We start from the raw sequence: 18,920 nt of genomic DNA, 5'->3' as shown, positions 1-18,920 counted from the left end.
AGCACAGCATTGTGGGCCAAAGGACCTGTATTGCGCTGTAGTTTTTTCTATGTTTGTTCTGAATGTTACGTGCATTTAAGTACAGCACCTTCAGTTCTGCATTCTTTGCTTTTTTGAATTTTGTCTTTGTGGTACAATTTAACTCTTTGCTTTGTCTGTGTTTGTACCCAATCATTGGCTTGTCCTTCCTTATATTCAGGTTACACCCATCATCTACTTATAAACCTGCTGGCTCATCCTTAGCTCTATCATACTGGTTCCCATCCCCCTGCCGTATTAGTCCTCATCGACTGGTCAGTGGTGGAGAGAGTGAGCAGCTTCAACTTATCTGGGTGTCAGCATCTGAGAGGATTTATTCTAAGCCCTACACACTCAAAATAAGCTATACTGCCTTAGGAGCTTGAGGAGATTTGGCAAGTCACCAATATCTTTAGCAAATTTCTATAGATGTATCATGAAGTACGTTCTATCCGGTTGCATCACCACCTGGTATGGTGGCTCCAATGCACAGGGTTGCAAAAAGCTGCAGACAGTTGTCGACTCAGCCAGCTTCATCATGGACACAAGCATCTCCACTCTGGAGGTCATGTTTCCTAGCCCACAATATAACTCAAACTCATCTAATCTACATTAAAACAGAGATTGGAAGACAATGAAAACAAATGATAAATGTGATTTCCTTGCAAACAGTCAAGATCAACATAGCAGTGTTAGATCAAGGGTTTTTCGTGTGAGAGCTCTACCATTGGGTTCAAACAGTCATAATAGCAGTGTTGCTGCATTCTTATGTCACTGTTCATCAAGAAACCCAATTGGCAGTGGTAGAACTCAAATTCATTTAGTGAGATAAACTGGAAACAAAAATAAATCACCATCTGCAATGGTGATGATATAACAAATATTGATTAAAATGCCTTGTCCTTTATGTCTGCACATAAAATATTAAATCTTCACTCCTTAGTAGTGCCCCATTAGGCAAAAACTGGAAGCTTCATATAAACTACCTAAAACAGCTTTACTGAAATTCTGAATTTAAAAAAAGACCTGGAACACTGTTATTGTTAAAATGTAATAAAAATATTTACATGCTCAATGTCATTACTTCAGTGCGGTTACATAAATAAAACCAGTTTTAATGTATGAAATGTTAAATCACATTTTCAGTGAATATAACTGTAGATTACAAATCTGTATTCAAGAAGTTCTGTGGTTTCAATACAGTGATTCAAATACTCAAATTTGATATTAGACATTTACTTAAGAATCAGCTGCTTTCCATATTGATATTCCCTCTGTACAGGTGCTCGACCATGAATAAAACAACAATCTTCATTAATATTTTTTTTCAACACATCAAAGCACTTCGTACTTTGCACTTAAAATCATAATGAAAACAAAACTGACAATCAGTACAGCTATGTGTATTTTAAAATATAATTACTGGGTTATAAGGTTTACAAGATGACCAAAAGCAAAATTTACAAGCTTGACATGAACAAAGGATGGTTGCAGCTATCTGTCCCGCAGAATGACGCCATAACTTCGCTGGTGTTCCAGCTGAATTTCAGCTAATGAGTGGATATTTCAGACAATTCTTTCCCTTACAGAAAGCCAAAACTAATTTCTACATGATCTAAGGAACACAAAACCTTACACAACACATTCTGCTAACTCAGCTGTGGCTCTGCTTTATACAATATACTATCACACAAAAAGCACTATTTTAACTGGTAAACTGTAGATAAAGAAGAGCCCCGATGATTTCTAAACAGAAAAGGTGTATCATTCAGATTTTTGTTAGTGTGAATTTCTAAAGTAGTGTACAGTAAAGTAGTATAGTAAAGTAGTGTAAAGTAATTTCTGAGTTAGTGATTACAAGTAGTTGAAAAATTTGATATAAAATGTAATTAACATTACAATGAAAATTGAAATGTATATAGGTGAAATATTGCCTTCAGATTTTATTATATAGAAACAATGTCAGTATGATGATTTACTGACTGTCAAACTGCAGGAAGCTGCTCAGGCTGCTGACAAGTTTAACTCAAGGACGGATTAACAAATCAGCAATCTTGAAATTTAATTTCCAGATTCAGCTCGCTCAAAACAAAATCCAATGACTTTAACGTCAAGCTCTGTTAATGTTGGATTCAATTCTGGTGGCTGGGTTCTTTACAACAAATGTTTGAAAAAATTCCAGACCCAACAAGTTCCTTTATGAAAAGGCTCAACAAGCACAGCTCTAATTACTGTGCAACTGTATATAACTAACTCCCTAAAATTATACTAGGCATTTAGCAGATATTAGCTTGACAACATAATCGTTACATTTGTGCATCAATACCCAAGTGATTTCGAGATAAATAAGTTTGCTTCTGTACAGATACTTAACCACATTATTAAATGAAAGTTGCTATGTATTTTCTTGCACACAACCTTGCTTCTTTAAATAGGTAAAAAGCAAATAAAAAATGCCTCAAAGATTTACTAAGTTAGAGTTCACATAACTACAGGTTGGAAGCCTAGTGGACTGTGTGATTGAACATGATGACGCAGATAAAGTGATGGCAATTGAAGCAACAAACATCACTGATGAAATTTTAAGAGAAGTTTGCAACTGACTGTTGTCATCAGCTGGCATAAAGGAGAATAGTTCTTCATTTAAAAAAATCTATTTTGTGAGACTCTTCCTTGTAACCTTGTGTGATTATCTTAACCTCAGGTGTAAGATTATAACCAAACAGCTAACTAACAGAATCAACAGAGAGGGATCACTGCTGCAAGCAGAGTTATTGGGAAGTATTTTCCTTGGCTCTATGGGGGCAGCAAACTGAGGAATATCAGTGCTGGTGAACTCAAACTCCAGGTGGCAATCAAACCCAAAGCAGCCACTGCCGCTTTCTTCACCACTACCTTCGTCACCTGAAAGATAAAAAAAATAGAATTGATTTTTTTTGGCATTCCAAATAAATGCAGTGAATTAGAATATTTTGAACATGGAATTAAGTTATTGGCAAAAAGGATAAAATGAACTGTTTTAATGACAGAAAGCAGAATTGTGGCAAGTAGCCCAATGAATCAGCACCACTGATTCAACCCCACTCTCCTGCCTTCTCCCCATAACCTTTGACACCCTGACTAATCAAGAACCTATCAACCTCCACTTTAAATATACCTAATGACTTGGCCTCCACAGCCACCTGTGCCAATTAATTCCACAAATTCACCATTGTCTGGCTAAAAACTCAATGTAGATTGGGGGACCACATCACCGAGCATTTTCACTCTAACCATCACAAAAGGTGGGTTTTCCCAGTTGTTACCGATTTTAATTCTTCTTACCATTCTGACACGTTGCCTTGTCTACTGCCACAATGAGGCCATTCTCAGGATGGAGGAGTTACACCTCATAGACAGGTATATGGAGGAATTTAAGGTGGGGGGGTTATATGGGAGGCAGGGTTTGAGGGTCAGCACAACATTGTGGGCCGAAGGGCCTGTAATGTGCTGTACTATTCTATGTTCTATGCAGAGGATGTTCCCTATAGTGGGTGAGTCTGGGATACAAGGGCACAACCTCAGAATAGAGGGACCCAGAGGGTGCTGAATCTGTGGAATTCGTTGTCACAGATGGTTGTGGAGGATAAGTCATTGGGTATGTTTGAGGCGGAGGTTGATGGGATCGAGATTGGTCAGGGTTTCAAAGGTTAAGGGGAGAAGGTGGGAGAATGGTGTGGAGAGGGGTGATGGGTCAGCCATGATGGAATGGTAGGGAGGAGTTAATGGACCAGACAGGCTAATTCTGCTTCCATGTCTTATGGTGTTATGAACTTGTTACTTACTGTCCCCTCGATAACACCCTGAAGAAAGAGCTCCCAGATTTTCAGTGAGTGATCAATGTGAGTTGTATGTTGATAAAGAAACTCCCAATTTGGCAGTCAAGGAATCTCATACAGAGTATGCCCAGCAACATAACCTGGTGTACAAAAGACCTTAGGGAGACCTCAGCCACACAAAGGTTACTATTGCACATCAGTCTCCAGATCACATTCCTGACAGGTGTCATTTAATGTGTGCTGGCATGATCTACATCTGGTAAAATTGCTTGAAAACTGTGGGGAAATGAATCCAATTTGTATTCTATTTAAAAACTATTTAATAAAAAGAAACTAAAGTTAAATATTTAACAGTGGTGGTGATGAACAAATTGTTTTTTATTTAGCATTTTTATTTTTGGTGAGACTTTGTTGGTATCAACCAAAGGATTTATCATCTAGTACAGGCATGAACACTGTTAAATACACTGGAGTTCAAACATGAACAGAATAAAGATCCTGCAGTTTCCTTTGAAAGACACACGAGCTTAAAAGGGTTCAATTTATCCCTTGGAAAGAAAGAATCTTCCACCATGGTATTCCATGGTGAGGTTACTAATTTCATGCCACTTTGTGGCTAACTATGCATCTGATTTTGTTTTGTGATTACTGGAAACTCTAAAATTGATATCCACCAAGTCATATTAAACAGGTTAGACCACAAGACATGGAAGCAGAATTAGACCTATCGAGACTGCTCTGCCATTCCATCCTGGCTGATTTGTTGTCCCTCTCAGCCCCACTTTCTTGCACTTTCCCCATAACGTTTGATGCCCTTACTGATCAAGAACCTATCAGCCTCTGTTTTAAACGTACCCAGGGACATGGCCTCCACAGTTGTTTGTGGCAATAGATTCCACTGATTTACCACCCTCTGGCTAAAGAATTCCTCGGTATCTATGTTTTAAAGGGACATTCTTCTAATCTGGGACTGTGCCCTCTGGTCCTGGACTCTTCCACAATAGGAAACATCCTCTTCACATCCAGTCTTTCTAGATTTGATTCAGTTGATTCATATTCTGGCTGGGCATCCTCCAACTGATGGCATGAACATTGCTGGCTCCCCCTTCTCTCTTTTTCCATTCCATTCTTGCTCTCCTCTTATCCCTGCTCCTCACCTGTCCATCATCTTCCTCTGGTGACTCTCCTTCCCTTACTCTGATGGTCTACTCTCCTCTCCTATCAGATTCTTTCCTCTTCAGCTCTACACTTCTTATACCTATCACCTCCCAGTTTCTTACTTCATCCACCTTCTCCTTCACCTGGTTATACTCCTATCAGCTGCCAGCTTGTACTCCTTCCCCACCTTCCTATTCTGGCATCTGCTCCCTTTCTTTCCAGACCTGATGATGGGTCTCAGTTCAAAATGTCCACTGTTTATTTCTCTGCCTAGATGCTGCCTGACCTGAGTTCCTCCAGCATCTTCTGTGTGTTACTCTGGCTTTCCCACATCTGCAGAATCTATTATGTTTATTAGCTGTGGTAAATTACCGACTTTCAGACTAGAGGATGGTGCACAATAATGTTCTCCAAGTGTTGGCACTGGACTTTTTGATTTACATTAATGACTTGGATATGGATCTATCTGCAGATATACTGGAGTGAGGAGCATAGTAAAATACAAGCCTCAAATAGCCTGTGGGCTCAATCAATTTTCCAGAATTAATTTTATTTATTTTTCAGTATTTAGATGTACCAATGATGATGGTATGAAAATAAATTTTCAAGATGAATCATTAAATGGAGAAGAAGTTGGAAACGTTCCCATACCCCTGAAGTACTTGTTCAATTTAGTGACAGAGGTTGCAGGATTGGGAGGTGTAATTGTTATAACCTAGGTGAATAAAGCCAGTAATAATGATTTAGGTAGTGGATGGGATATCAATTAATTGGACTGCTTTGCACTGGAATACTGTCAAGAAAGTTGTTGGAGGCACACAGATCTAAGGAAGTAAAGACAATGTTATCATGGTTGTGACTTGTAAATTATAAACAGTAGAATGCCATTTGGCTATCAGAGGCAATTCACTTCCAAATTCTGAGCTACTCCTGTATCTTTTTGTATCACCAACAAAATCTTGGGGTATCTCAGCAGGTCAGACAGCATCTATGAAGGGAAAATAAACAGTAAATATTTTGAGCCGAGATGATGGAAGTAAGGCCACTGATGAAACTACTAATTTTGGCTGTGCTAAGGTCATTGCTCTGAGGACTCCAGCAATGAAGCTCTAGGGATGGAATATGCCTTCAGCAACTGCAACCATCTTCTTTTGGCAAAGGTATCACTCCTATCCAGTCACTGGATTGTTTTTCTCCTGAACCAGCTAACCTATGTTTTACCAAAAATCTTTGATGCTAAACTCAACCAAATATCCCCAAACATCAAGAATAGATCAGCTTGATGATCCATGTTCAGACTGTGAAAAGTCTGAGCTCAGTGGCCCTGGCCAAACATAAACTGGGAATTGATGAGAAAGTTACAAGTTCATAAATGCCACTTTGAGAACTGCTAACAAATTGCTGGTGACTGAGAGATATTGGAAAATAATTAGTGGGATAGGGAATTGTCCTGCTTTTGTGAACAGAACCCAGGTAGGTAAATGCCAGGGCTTTTTCTTGGCAAGAGGTGCTGCTGGTTAAGGAGAACAGGTTGTCATTTCAACAAATACAATGCTGTCTGTTCCATTTCATCTGCTGTACATGGCGCTATCAAACCATTCCTTCCAATCCCGTGGTGAATAGAAATGGCTGAAGACAGGTTTCTGTAATGATGGAAATTTTAGGAGGAAGCAGAGATGGATTATTCACTCACATTTGAATGAACATATTACAACTGCTTCAGCCTTGAGAGAAAGTAATGTTTAGGGTTATGAGAAAGGAGTAAGGGATCTGATTGCTCTACAGGGATTCAAGTGTCAAAGTTGCTATCCTCTGTGTTCTAAAATTTGTATAACTTTAGAACACCAGCTAAATCACATGGCCAAGATTGGGTAAAATCTGTTAATGGAATGAGAAGTGAGCACAGGAAGGAGGTAAAAGAGTGTGACTCATTGATGAGCTAATTGAATAATTGGACAGCAGCTGCTAGTAAACAGAAGGGAAGATCAAGTGGAGTGGCCACTGTGTGAGTGTCTGAGTTTAAGAAAGGTCTTCAGGCTTGGGTTTTGGAGCTCTGAATCTTGGGAGGATGGGGTGAATCTAATTGGGGTTGGTTGGTCAAAGGCCTGAGCAGGTTGTTGAAAGTTTTCTCTCAGACAGGAAGCGCCTGAGATGACAAAGTTTGTGAATGGGAGATGGTATTGGGTGATAGGAGTTGTATGGACTAAGATTAATGGCAGGTTTCTGGGAAATGAATATATAAGCGGCTGATTGAGCACTGTAGTGGCTTATCATTAAGTGATGAAGGCAGTAGACAGGATTTAAATACAAATGTGTGTAAAAGGAAGGGAGGAAAAGTGTATGATTTTGTTGAGTTTTGAATGTGAACCTGTTTCTAATATCAAACTAATTAGACTAACTAATGTTCCTCTTAGTTAGTTAGTTAGTCTAATTAGAATGATATTAGAAACAGGTTCACATTCCAAACTCAACAAAATCATACACTTTTCCTCCCTTCCTTTTATTTAAATCCTGTCTACTGCATTAAGGTTAGGGTTAGGATTAGAGGCAAGAGGAACATTGGTAGACCCCAGCTTCGCTTAAGCCTTAAAAATCAACACAGAGTGCTGGGAGGTATATGGAGGAATTTAAGGTGGAGGGTTATATAGGAGGCAGGGTTTAAGGGTCGGCACAACAATGTGGGCTGAAGGGCCTGTACTGTGCCGTATTGTTCTATGTTCTATACAGTAGATGACCACAACAAATGGCCAGGTATTCTTCAGCAACACCTAGAGCAAGGTGAAAGAGTGATCCTGAGTCAGTTTGAGGAGTGGAGAGCACAGCGGACAATTCCACGATGCCCTACACATGCAGCAACTGTGGCAGAGCCTACCGTTCCAGGATCGGCCTCAATAGCCACAGACGACACTGCTTGACAAACCAGTGACTACCAGAAGCACAATACCCTTGGTTGACCATAACCGACGGAGGCCACAGTACAGACTAACTAAGGATTTGAGAAAATCATTAAGAAATATTGTGGGCAGAAATATTGAGGAACGACTGCGCAGCCATGTGGATATCAGCAAGTTCGACCGGCGGGAAGAGTTTAAAACAAAGACAGCTTTATAGAGCAGGCACTGGAGGAGAGGGCAATGGATTAAAGGGAGACAAAGTAGGAGGGCTTTGACTCAACAGGACTTCAGCATTAATGGGTTGAAGCGAGGTAAGTTACTTGTGAAGAATAGGAATAGGAAGTATGTCTGTGAGGCCAGTGTTCTGTACTGGGTGTCAGATGTGGGATGTCCAGGAGAAGCCGAACCTCCTGGATGGCTACATCTGCACAAGGTGCGTTGAGCTGCAGCTCCTTAGGCACCGAGTTAGGGAACTGGAGATGCAGCTCCATGACCTTCATCTGGTCAGGGAAAGTGAGGAAGTGATAGAGAGAAGCTATAGGCAAGTCATCACACCAGGGCCTCGGGAGACAGATAAGTGGGTAACAGTCAGGAGAGGGAAGGGCAAAAGTCAGATACCAGGTGCCAGGGTCCAGGAGGTTTCTGATCGCGTCCACGATATCCTGAAGTGGGAAGGTGAAACGCCAGAGGTCGTGATACTTACTGGTTACCAACAACTTAGGTAGGAAAAAGGAGCAGGTCCTGAAAACAGACTACAGGGAGTTAGGAAGGAAGTTGAGAAGCAGGACTTCAAAGGTAGTAATCTCGGGATTACCGCCTGTGCCACGCGACAGTGAGTATAGTAATAGAGTGAGGTGGAGGATAAATGCGTGGCTGAGGAATTGGAGCAGGGGGCAGGGATTCAGATTTCTGGATCATTGGGATCTCTTTTGGGGCAGGAATGACCTGTACAAAAAGGATGGGTTGCACTTGAATCCCAGGGGACCAATATCCTAGCAGGAAGGTTTGCTAAGGCTATTGGGGAAGGTTTAAACTAGAATTGCTGGGGGGTGGGAACCGAACTAAAGAGATGGAGGAAGGGGCTGTTGGCTCACAGAGCTTGTAGACAGTGTGAAAGGGGGGATAAGCAGGTGATAGAAGGGATGCGCTCAGACCGATGGTTTCAGATGTGTCTATTTTAATGCAAGGAGTATCATGAATAAAGCGGATGACCTTAGAATGTGGATCAGTACTTGGAGCTATGACGTTGTGGCCATTACAGAGACTCGGCGGGCTCAGGGTCAGAAATGGCTACTTTGAAAGCCAGGCTTTAGATATTTCAGACAGGACAGGGAGAGAGGCAAAAGAGGTGGGGGTGTGGCACTGTTGATTAGAAATAGTGTCATGGCTGCAGAAAAGGAGGAAGTCATGGATGGATTGTCTACTGAGTCTCTGTGAGTGGAAGTTAGGAACAAGAAAGGGTCAATAGGTGTTTTTTATAGACTACCCAATAGTAACAGGGACATTGAGGAGTAGACAGGGAATCAGATTCTGCAAAGGTGTAATAATAACAAGGTTGTTGTGGTGGGAGATTTTAATTTCCCAAGTATTGATTGGCATGTCCCTAGAGTGAGGGGTTTAGACGGGGTGGAATTTGTTAAGTGTGTTCAGGAAGGTTTCCTGACACAATGTGTAGATAAGCCTACAAGAGGAGAGGCTGTACTTGATCTGGTATTGGGAAATAAACCTGGTCAGGTGTCAGGTTTCACACTGGGAGAGCATTTTGGAGATACTGATCGCAATTCTATCTCCTTTACCATGGAATTGGAGAGGGATAGGAACAGACAAGTTAGGAAAGCGTTTAATTGGAGTGAAGGTAAATATGAAGCTATCATGCAGGAACTTGGAAGCATAAATTGGGAACATATTTTCTCAGGGAAATGCACGGCAGAAATGTGGCAAATGTTCAGAGGATATTTGCATGGTGTTCTGCATAGGTATGTTCCAATGAGACAGTGAAAGGATGGTAGGGTACATGAATCACGGTGTACAAAGGCTGTTGAAAATCTAGTCAAGAAGAAAAAAGCTTATGAAAGGCTCAGAAAAACTATGTAATGATAGAGATCTAGAAAGTTATAAGGCTAGCAGGAAGGAGCTTAAGAATGAAATTAGGAGAACCAGAAGGGGCCATGAGAAGGCCTTGGTGAGCAGGATTAAGGAAAACCCCAAGGCATTCTACAAGTATGTGAGGAGCAAAAGGATAAGATGTGAGAGAACAGGACTGATCAAGTGTGACAGTGAAAAACTGTGTATGGAACGTGGGAGGTAGCGGAGGTACTTAATGAATACTTTGTTTTCACATTCACTTTGGAAAAGGACCTTAGCAATTGTATGGATGACTTACAGCGAATTGAAAAGCTTGAGCATATAGACATTAAGTATATTAAGAGTAAAAGGATAGTAAGGGACAAAATTGGTCCCCTAGAAGATCAGAGTGGTCGTCTATGTGTGGAGCCTCACGAGGTGGGAGAGATCTTAAACAGTTTTTTTGCATCAGTATTTACTCAGGAAACTGGCATAGCATATATGGAAGGAAGGAAAACAAGCAGTAGTGTCATGGAACATATAGAGATTAAAGAGGAGGAGGTGCTTACTGCCTTACATCGAATAAAGGTAGATAAATCCCCCGGGCCTGACATGATATTTGCTCAGACCTTGAGAGAGACTAGTGTAGAAATTGCAGGGGCCCTGACAGTAATATTCAAAATGTCCTTAGCTGTGGGTACGGTGCCAGAGGATTGTATGGTAGCTCATGCTGTTCTGTTTTTTTTAAAAAAAGGCTCCAAAAGTAAACCAGATAATTACAGGCCAGTGTGCCTGACACCAGTAGTCTAATCCTAACCCTAATTATTGGAAAGTGTTCTGAGAGATCGGATATACAAGTATTTGGACAGCCAAGGACTGATTAAGGGTAGTCAGCATGGCTTTGTGCGTGGTAGATTGTGTTTAATGAATCTTGTAGAGTTTTTCGAGGAGGTTACCAAGAATGTAGATGAAGGAAAGGCTGTTGTTGTTGTCTACATGGACTTTAGTAAGGCTTTTGACAAGGTCCCATGTGGTAGGTTAGTTCAGAAGGTTCAGACATTAGGTATCAATGGAGAGGTTGTAAACTGGATTCGAAATTGGCTGTGTGGGAGAAGACAGAGAGTGGTAGTGGTTGATTGCTTCTCAGACTGTAGGCCTGTGACTAGTGGTGTGCCTCAGGGATCTGTGCTGGGACTATTGTTGTTTGTTGTCTATATTAATGATCTAGATGATAATGTGGTAAATTAGATCGATCGGCAAGTTTGCTAATGACACTAAGATTGGAGGCTGTCATTGTCCCTTCTGGCAATCCGCCACCTTGCTATTTACCTCAGGAATTGGGCCTCAATTTGGAGCTTTGAGGCTTTGACTTGAGAGATTCTGGCAGTTTTGGCAGTTGGACTGTACAATCAAGTCAATCAAGATTTGAATAGCTCAGCAGAAAGCTGTTGATTAGACAATCAAGATTTGAATAGCTCAGACTCAGCAGAAAGCAGCTGATTGGGCAATCGAGGTCAGGTGACCAAGCAGTTTGAAAAGCTCAAACAAATAAATAGAGGGGTAGCTCAAGCGGAGCGGCCTGTGGAAAGAGGCCAGTGAAGGAGTGGAGCTTTGAGGCTTTGACTCGAGAGGCTTCGACGAGAAGAGGCGGAGGACAAGTTTGTTCCCAGTTAGTCTGGAATGTTCCCAATGCCTCCTGAGATGGTGATGTACCTCTCCTGTGAGATGTGGCAGTCTTGGGGGAACTCCTCTCTCCCGCAGTCACGTCTGCCAGAAGTGCATGCAACTGGGCGATCTGGAAGAGCATGTGAGGAATCTGGAGCAGCAGCTGGATGACCTTTGACTCATAAGGGAAAATGAGGCAGTCATAGATGAGAGCTACAGGGAGGTAGTCACACCTAGGCTGCCGGAAGCAGGTCGTTGGGTGATAGTCAGAAGGGGGAATGCAAAGGTGAGTAGACAGGTAGTGCAGAGCACCCCTGTAGCCATTCCCCTGAATAATAAGTTTACCGTCTTGGATACTGTTGGCGAGGACGACCGACCAGGTGTGAGCCACGGTGGTAGGGCCTCTGGCACTGAGTCTGACCCTATGGTACAGAAGGATGGGACGGAGAAGAGGAGAGCTGTCGTCATTGGAGACTCTATAGTCAGGGGAGCAGACAGGAGATTTTGTGGATGTGAGAAGGATACCCGCATGGTCTGTTGCCTCCTGGGTGCCAGGGTCCAGGATGTCTCTGACCGGGTGCATGACATCCTGGTATGAGAGGGAAAGCAACCAGAAGTCGTGATACATGTTGGTACCAATGACATAGGCAGGAAGAGGGATGAGGTCCTGAAGTGTGAGTTTCGGGAACTAGGCAGAAGGCTGAAGAACAGGACCTCAAGGGTGGCGTTCTCAGGATTGCTGCCAGTGCTACGTGATAGTGATGGTAAGAATTGGAGGAGATGGCAGTTGAATGCGTGGCTGAGGAGTTGGTGCAGGGAGCAGGGTTTTAGATTTTTGGATCATTGGGATCTTTTCTGGGGAAGGTGGGACCTGTACAGATTGAATGGGTTGCACCTGAACTCAAGGGGGAGCAATATCCTTGCAGGTAGGTTTGCTAGCATGGTTTGGGAGGGTTTAAACTAATTTGCAAGGGGATTGGGACCCGGAGTGATAGAGCAGTGAAAGAAGTGCATGGAGCAAAGCCAGATCTAACGTATAGAGAGGGTTTGAGAAAAGAGAAGCAGAATAAAGAGTGTAAAGGTAGAAGGGCTAAAGTGTGTGTACTTCAATGCAAGAAGCATCAGGAACAAAGGTGATGAACTGAGAGCTTGGATACATACATAGAATTATGATGTAGTGGCCATTACAGAGACTTGGCTGGCACCAAGACAGGAATGGATTTTCAATATTCCTGGATTTCAGTGCTTTAAAAGGGATAGAGAGGGGGTGAAAAAAGGGGAAGGGGTGGCATTACTGGTCAGGGATACTATTACAGCTACAGAAAGGGTGATTTTTATTAACGATCTGGATGTGGGGGTAGAAGGGTGGGTTGGCAAGTTTGCAGACAACACAAAGGTTGGTGGTGTTGTAGATAGTGTACAGGACTGTCGAAGATTGCAGAGGGACATTGATAGGATGCAGAAGTGGGCTGAGAAGTGGCAGATGGAGTTCAACCCAGAGAAGTGTGAGGTGGTACACTTTGGAAGAACAAACTCCAAGGCAGAGTATAAAGTAAGTGGCAGAATACTTGGTAGTGTGGAGGAGCAGAGGGATCTGGGGGTACATGTCCACAGATCCCTGAAAGTTGCCTCACAGGTAGATAGGGTAGTTAAGAAAGTTTATGGGGTGTTAACTTTCATAAGTCGAGGGATAGAGTTTAAGAGAAGCGATGTAATGATGCAGCTCTATAAAACTCTGGTTAGGCCACACTTGGAGTACTGTGTCCAGTTCTGGTCGCCTCACTATAGGAAGGATGTAGAAGCATTGGAAAGGGTACAGAGGAGATTTACCAGGATGCTGCCTGGTTTAGAGAGTATGGATTATGATCAGAGATCAAGGGAGCTAGGGCTTTACTCTTTGGAAAGAAGGAGGATGAGAGGAGACATGATAGAGGTGTACAAGATATTAAGAGGAATAGACAGAGTGGACAGCCAGCGCCTCTTCCCCAGGGCACCACTGCTCAATACAAGAGGACATGGCTTTAAGGTAAGGGGAGGGAAGTTCAAGGGGGATATTAGAGGAAGGTTTTTCACTCAGACAGTGGTTGGTGCGTGGAATGCACTGCCTGAGTCAGTGGTGGAGGCAGATACACTAGTGAAGTTTAAGAGACTACTAGACAGGTATATAGAGGAATTTAAGGTGGGGGGTTATATGGGAGGCAGGGTTTGAGGGTCGGCATAACATTGTGGGCTGAAGGGCCTGTAATGTGTTGTACTATTCTATGTTAGTTTCCAATCATTCCCAGGATCCACTAACTACACACACTTGCTTTCCATCAGAAAATGCAGGATAGAGACCCTGTGATCACAAGGAGCTGCCAGTTCGTTGGTCAACTCCGGTGTGAGTAACTTTGTTTCAAGGTTCTAAGTCTAACATCGCTCCTGGATACCAATTCCACGCTTGCTACATCAATAACGCCTCCCAATTCTGCCTCTACGCCCGTGTTCTGCACGGGTTCGTCCACTGCCACGCTCGTGTAACAGAATGAACTGGCCATAATGAACCCAGTGGACACAGATCCCATGCAACAGGTCCTTGCCAGCCAGGGCTACCTATTGGGCACCCATGACTAACTGCTTAGGGAGGTCACGGAAAACCTTTGGACGCTGTCCATGAATACATGGAAGGTCAGTGAGCAGGTGGATCGAGTTTCCGCTTCCCTTCCTCCATCCCCTCCAAGAATCCTGACTACCCAACCTGCACCGCTTGGCATGGCGTCGCCCCTGAGATCAGCAACACAGTCCCCTCGAGAGTCCTAAGTACCTGAGCCCGTATCTTACGCTGGGGACCTAGGGAGGTGCCAGGCCTTCCTGTTACAATGCTCTCTGGTCTTCGAGCTACAGCCATGTACCTACACTTCAGATAAATCCAAGACTGCGTACATCATGGGGCTCTTATGAGGGGATGCCTTGATAACCGACCAGAAGTTTGTTCCTCCTTCCCTCCTTTGTTGCTGAAATGAGGGAAGTCTTCGAACAACCCATTCGCGATAAGGACACCGCAAAACACTTGCTGACTCTTTGAACAACAACACACACAAAATGCTGGTAGAACACAGCAGGCTAGGCAGCATCTATAGGGAGAGGCGATGTCGACGTTTCAGGCCGAGACCCTTTGTCAGGACTAATCGAAAGGAAAGATAATAATGTGGCGACCCACTTCCTAGCGCACTCGAACCGGCTCACAAATAGCCAGCGCGCAGGCACAAAGGCCAGGTCCGCAACAAAGGGAAAAAGCCTGCGGGGGTTTGTGAGTACGTGTCTCTTACAGCATCCGCGCCCGGGGAGGGCGGGATGAGGGAGGCTTTAAAGCAAGGTTGTGAAGTTCGAATAAAATCATCTTTAATTGCAGTTTACCGACTCCGTGTTGTTATTTTAGCGCTGTGTGTAGCACACCGCTACAATTGGTGACCCCGACGGTCCAAACAATTTTTGGACCGGAGATGACCGACGCCGCATCTGTTCATGCGGTTTCATTGAAACTGCCAAGCTTCTGGACGCTGCAACCTCACCTATGGTTCCAGCAAGCAGAAGCCCAATTCCACGTTCGGCAGATAACCTCAGAGGACACACGTTACTACTACGTGGTGAGCTCCCTCGACCAGGACACAGCGGCCCAGGTTGTGGAGTTCGTACAGTCTCCCCCGGCGGACGGCAAGTACGCGGAATTCAAAGCCCTGCTCCTAAGGACTTACGGACTCTCACGGCGCGACCGGGCTGCCCGCTTACTGCACCTGGATGGCTTGGGAGACAGACCTCCATCGACTTTAATGAATGAGATGTTGTCTTTGGCCGGCAGACACACACCCTGCCTCATGTTTGAGCAGGCATTCCTGGAGCAGCTGCCCGAGGACATACGCCTGCTGCTGTCCGGCGCGGATTTCAGCGACCCCTGGGAGGTGGCAGCCCAGGCGGACTTGCTGTGGAACGCCAAGAAGGTGAGTGGGGTGCGGATTTTTTGCGGGCTCACAGCCTGCTGGTCGACCTGCCGAGGCAGAGGCTGGTCCACGCCGAGACCTTTCAGACGTTCTCCCTGGGAGAAGCCCAGTTGCCAGCCCCACAACTCGGCACGGCGTACAGCACCACATCCCGGCCCAGGGACCACCCCTCCATGCCCGTGCTCAGCAGCTTCCCCCGGACAAGCTCTGACTGGCGAAGGAGAAGTTCAAGAGGATGGAGGAATTGGGGATCATCCGGCGGTCCGACAGCCCACGGGCCTCCCCCCTGCACATGGTGCCCAAAGTGACAGGGGGCTGGAGACCGTGTGGCGACTACCGCAGGCTGAATGAGGCTACCACACCGGACCGCTACCCTGTGCCGCACATTCAGGACTTTGCAGCAAACCTGCACGGCGCACGGATCTTCTCCAAGGTAGACCTCATCCGAGGATACCATCAAATCCCGATGCATCCGGACGACGTCCCCATAATGGCTCTCATCACCCCGTTCGGCCTTTTCGAGTTCCTCCGCATGCCGTTCGGCCTGAAGGATGCCGCACAGACGTTCCAGCGGTTAATGGACGCGGTGGGACGCGACCTGGACTTCGCATTCATCTATTTGGACGACATCCTCATAGCCAGCAGCAGTCGTCAGAAGCATCTGTCCCACCTCCGTCAACTCTACGCCCGACTGAGTGAATACGGTCTAACAATCAACCCGGCCAAATGCCAGTTCGGGCTCGACACCATTGACTTCCTGGGCCACAGGATTACTAAAGACGGGGCAACCCCTCTGCCCGCTAAGGTAGATGCGGTCCGCCATTTCCCCCGACCCACCACGATCAAAGGCCTTCAGGAGTTCGTGGGTATGGTCAATTTCTACCACCGCTTCCTCCCTTCAGCTGCTCGAATCATGCGCCCCCTGTTCGCCCTGCTGTTGGGTCCGGGCAAGGATATTGCCTGGGACGAGGAGTCCGCCGCCGCTTTCATTCAAATGAAGGAAGCCTTGGCGAACGCCGCGATGCTAGTGCATCCCAGAATGGACATCCCTACCGCCCTCACAGTGGACGCATCTAACATGGCAGTCGGTGGGGTGCTGGAACAACTCATCGAGGGGCGCTGGCAACCCCTGGCATTTTTCAGCAAACACCTGCGGCCACCCGAGCTCAAATACAGTGCTTTCGACCGGGAACTGTTGGCGCTATACCTGGCAATCCGGCATTTCAGGTACTTCTTAGAAGGTAGGCCCTTCACCACGTTCACGGAGCACAAGCCGCTTACCTTTACGTTCACGAAGGTGTCCGATCCCTGGTCATCCCACCAGCAGCGCCATCTGTCCTACATCTCTGAATACACGAGATCTCCGACACGAGATGTCCGGCACGTCTCGGGTAAGGACAATGTCGTGGTGGACACACTCTCTTGCCCTAACATTCATGCCCTTTCCCAAGGGGTAGACTTTGAGGCGCTGGCAGAGGCGCAGCAGGCAGACGAGGAGATCCTGAGTTACAGAACCACAGTCTCCGGTTTGCAGCTCCAGGACCTCCCCGTAGGCCCAGGTGAGAGGACCCTACTCTGTGACATCGCCACCGGCCAGCCCCGTCCCGTCATCCTGGCAAACTGGCGGCGCCGTGTTTTCGACTCCATTCATAACTTAGCGCACCCCTCCATCAGGACAACTGTCGGGATGGTAGCCAACAGGTTCGTTTTGCACGGACTCCGCAAGCAGGTCAGTGAATGGGCCAGAACGTGCATGCACTGCCAGACGGCCAAGGTGCAGCGGCACACCAAAGCTCTGCCGCAGCAGTTCCACCCCACCCACCGGCGTTTCGACCACATTTACGTGGATATCGTGGGCCCCCTGTCAGTGTCGCGTGGAGCGCGGCACCTCCTGACTATCGTGGACCGGTTCACAAGATGGCCAGAGGTGATCCCGCTCACGGACACCACCTCCAAATCTTGCGCCCGGGCACTGATCGCCACCTGGGTGTCCCGCTTTGGTGTACCGGCCCACATTACCTCCGACAGAGGCGCCCAGTTCACCTCCAGCCTGTGGTCAGCTATGGCCAGCCTTTTGGGGACACAGCTGCACCACACCACTGCCTACCACCCACAGTCAAACGGACTAGTGGAGCATTTCCACCATCACCTAAAGTCGGCTCTCATGGCCCGCCTGCGAGGAGCTAACTGGGCGGACGAGCTTCCCTGGGTCCTACTCAGCATCCGCACGGCGCCCAAAGACGATCTGCACGCCTCGTCGGCCGAGTTGGTGTACGGCACACCCCTGGTCGTCCCCGGGGAGTTCATACCAGCCCCAAGGGGGCAAGAGGAAGTACCCGCAGCAGTCCTGGGCAGACTACGCGAGAGGCTCGGTGACCTGGCCCCCATACCCACTTCGCAGCATGGGCCGAACCTGACCTGCGTACCCAAAGACCTGCAGAACTGTAAGTTTGTGTTTGTACAACGGGGCAGGCATCGGCCACCGCTGCAACAGCCCTACGAGGGGCCGTTTACGGTGCTCAGGAACAACGGGTCCACGTTCGAGCTGGACGTTGGGGGGAGAGAGGAGGTTTTTACGGTGGACCGACTCAAACCGGCCCGTGTGGACCTGGCTCAACCGGTCGAGTTTCCAGCACCGCGGCGCAGAGGCTGACCTCCCAAACAGGGTCCGGCCCAGACTGTGGACATTGGGGGGTGTATCGCCGGTTCTGGGGGGGGGTTATGTGGCGACCCACTTCCTAGCGCACTCGAACCGGCTCACAAATAGCCAGCGCGCAGGAACAAAGGCCAGGTCCGCAACAAAGGGAAAAAGCCTGCGGGGGTTTGTGAGTACGTGTCCCTTAGAGCATCTGCGCCCGGGGAGGGCAGGCTGAGGGAGGCTTTAAAGCAAAGCTGTGAAGTTCGAATAAAGTCATCTTTAATTGCAGTTTACCGACTCCGTGTCGTTATTTTAGCGCTGCGTGTAGCACACCGCTACAGTAAGAGATTTGAAAGTAGAGGGGGGAGGGGGAAATGCAAAATGATAGGAGTAGACTGGAGGGGGTGGGATGAAGCTAAGAGCTGGAAAGGTGATTGGCGAAAGTGATACAGAGCTGGAGAAGGGAAAGGATCATGGGACGGGAGGCCTCAGGAGAAAGAAAGGGGGGGGGGAGCACCAGAGGGAGATGGAGAACAGACAAACAACTAAATATGTCAGGGATGGGATAAGAAGGGGAGGAGGGGCATTAACGGAAGTTAGAGGTCAATGTTCATGCCATCATGCCCTCCTCTTCCCCCCCCTTTCTAATTCCCTGTTTTCTCTCTTCCTCCTTTCTTGAGAAGTGGGA

At 46.2% G+C, this 18,920-nt stretch overlaps 1 protein-coding gene across 1 annotated transcript in view; it reads right to left on the bottom strand.

Annotated features, from left to right (window-relative positions):
• Positions 1-1,107: 1,107 nt before the first annotated feature.
• Positions 1,108-18,920, bottom strand: part of gpc4 (glypican 4) — a 170,935-nt gene continuing 153,122 nt past the window's right edge. Inside the window, exon 9 of the mRNA XM_073057738.1 lies at positions 1,108-2,922. Within this exon, the coding sequence (XP_072913839.1) occupies positions 2,708-2,922 (215 nt within the window). The 3' untranslated portion in view covers positions 1,108-2,707. The remainder of the gene's footprint in view (positions 2,923-18,920) is intronic.

This window comes from Hemitrygon akajei, chromosome 10 (genome assembly GCF_048418815.1).
Source record: "Hemitrygon akajei chromosome 10, sHemAka1.3, whole genome shotgun sequence".
NCBI classification, from domain to species: Eukaryota; Metazoa; Chordata; class Chondrichthyes; order Myliobatiformes; family Dasyatidae; genus Hemitrygon; species Hemitrygon akajei.
This window is presented reverse-complemented; position numbering and strand designations above follow the sequence as displayed.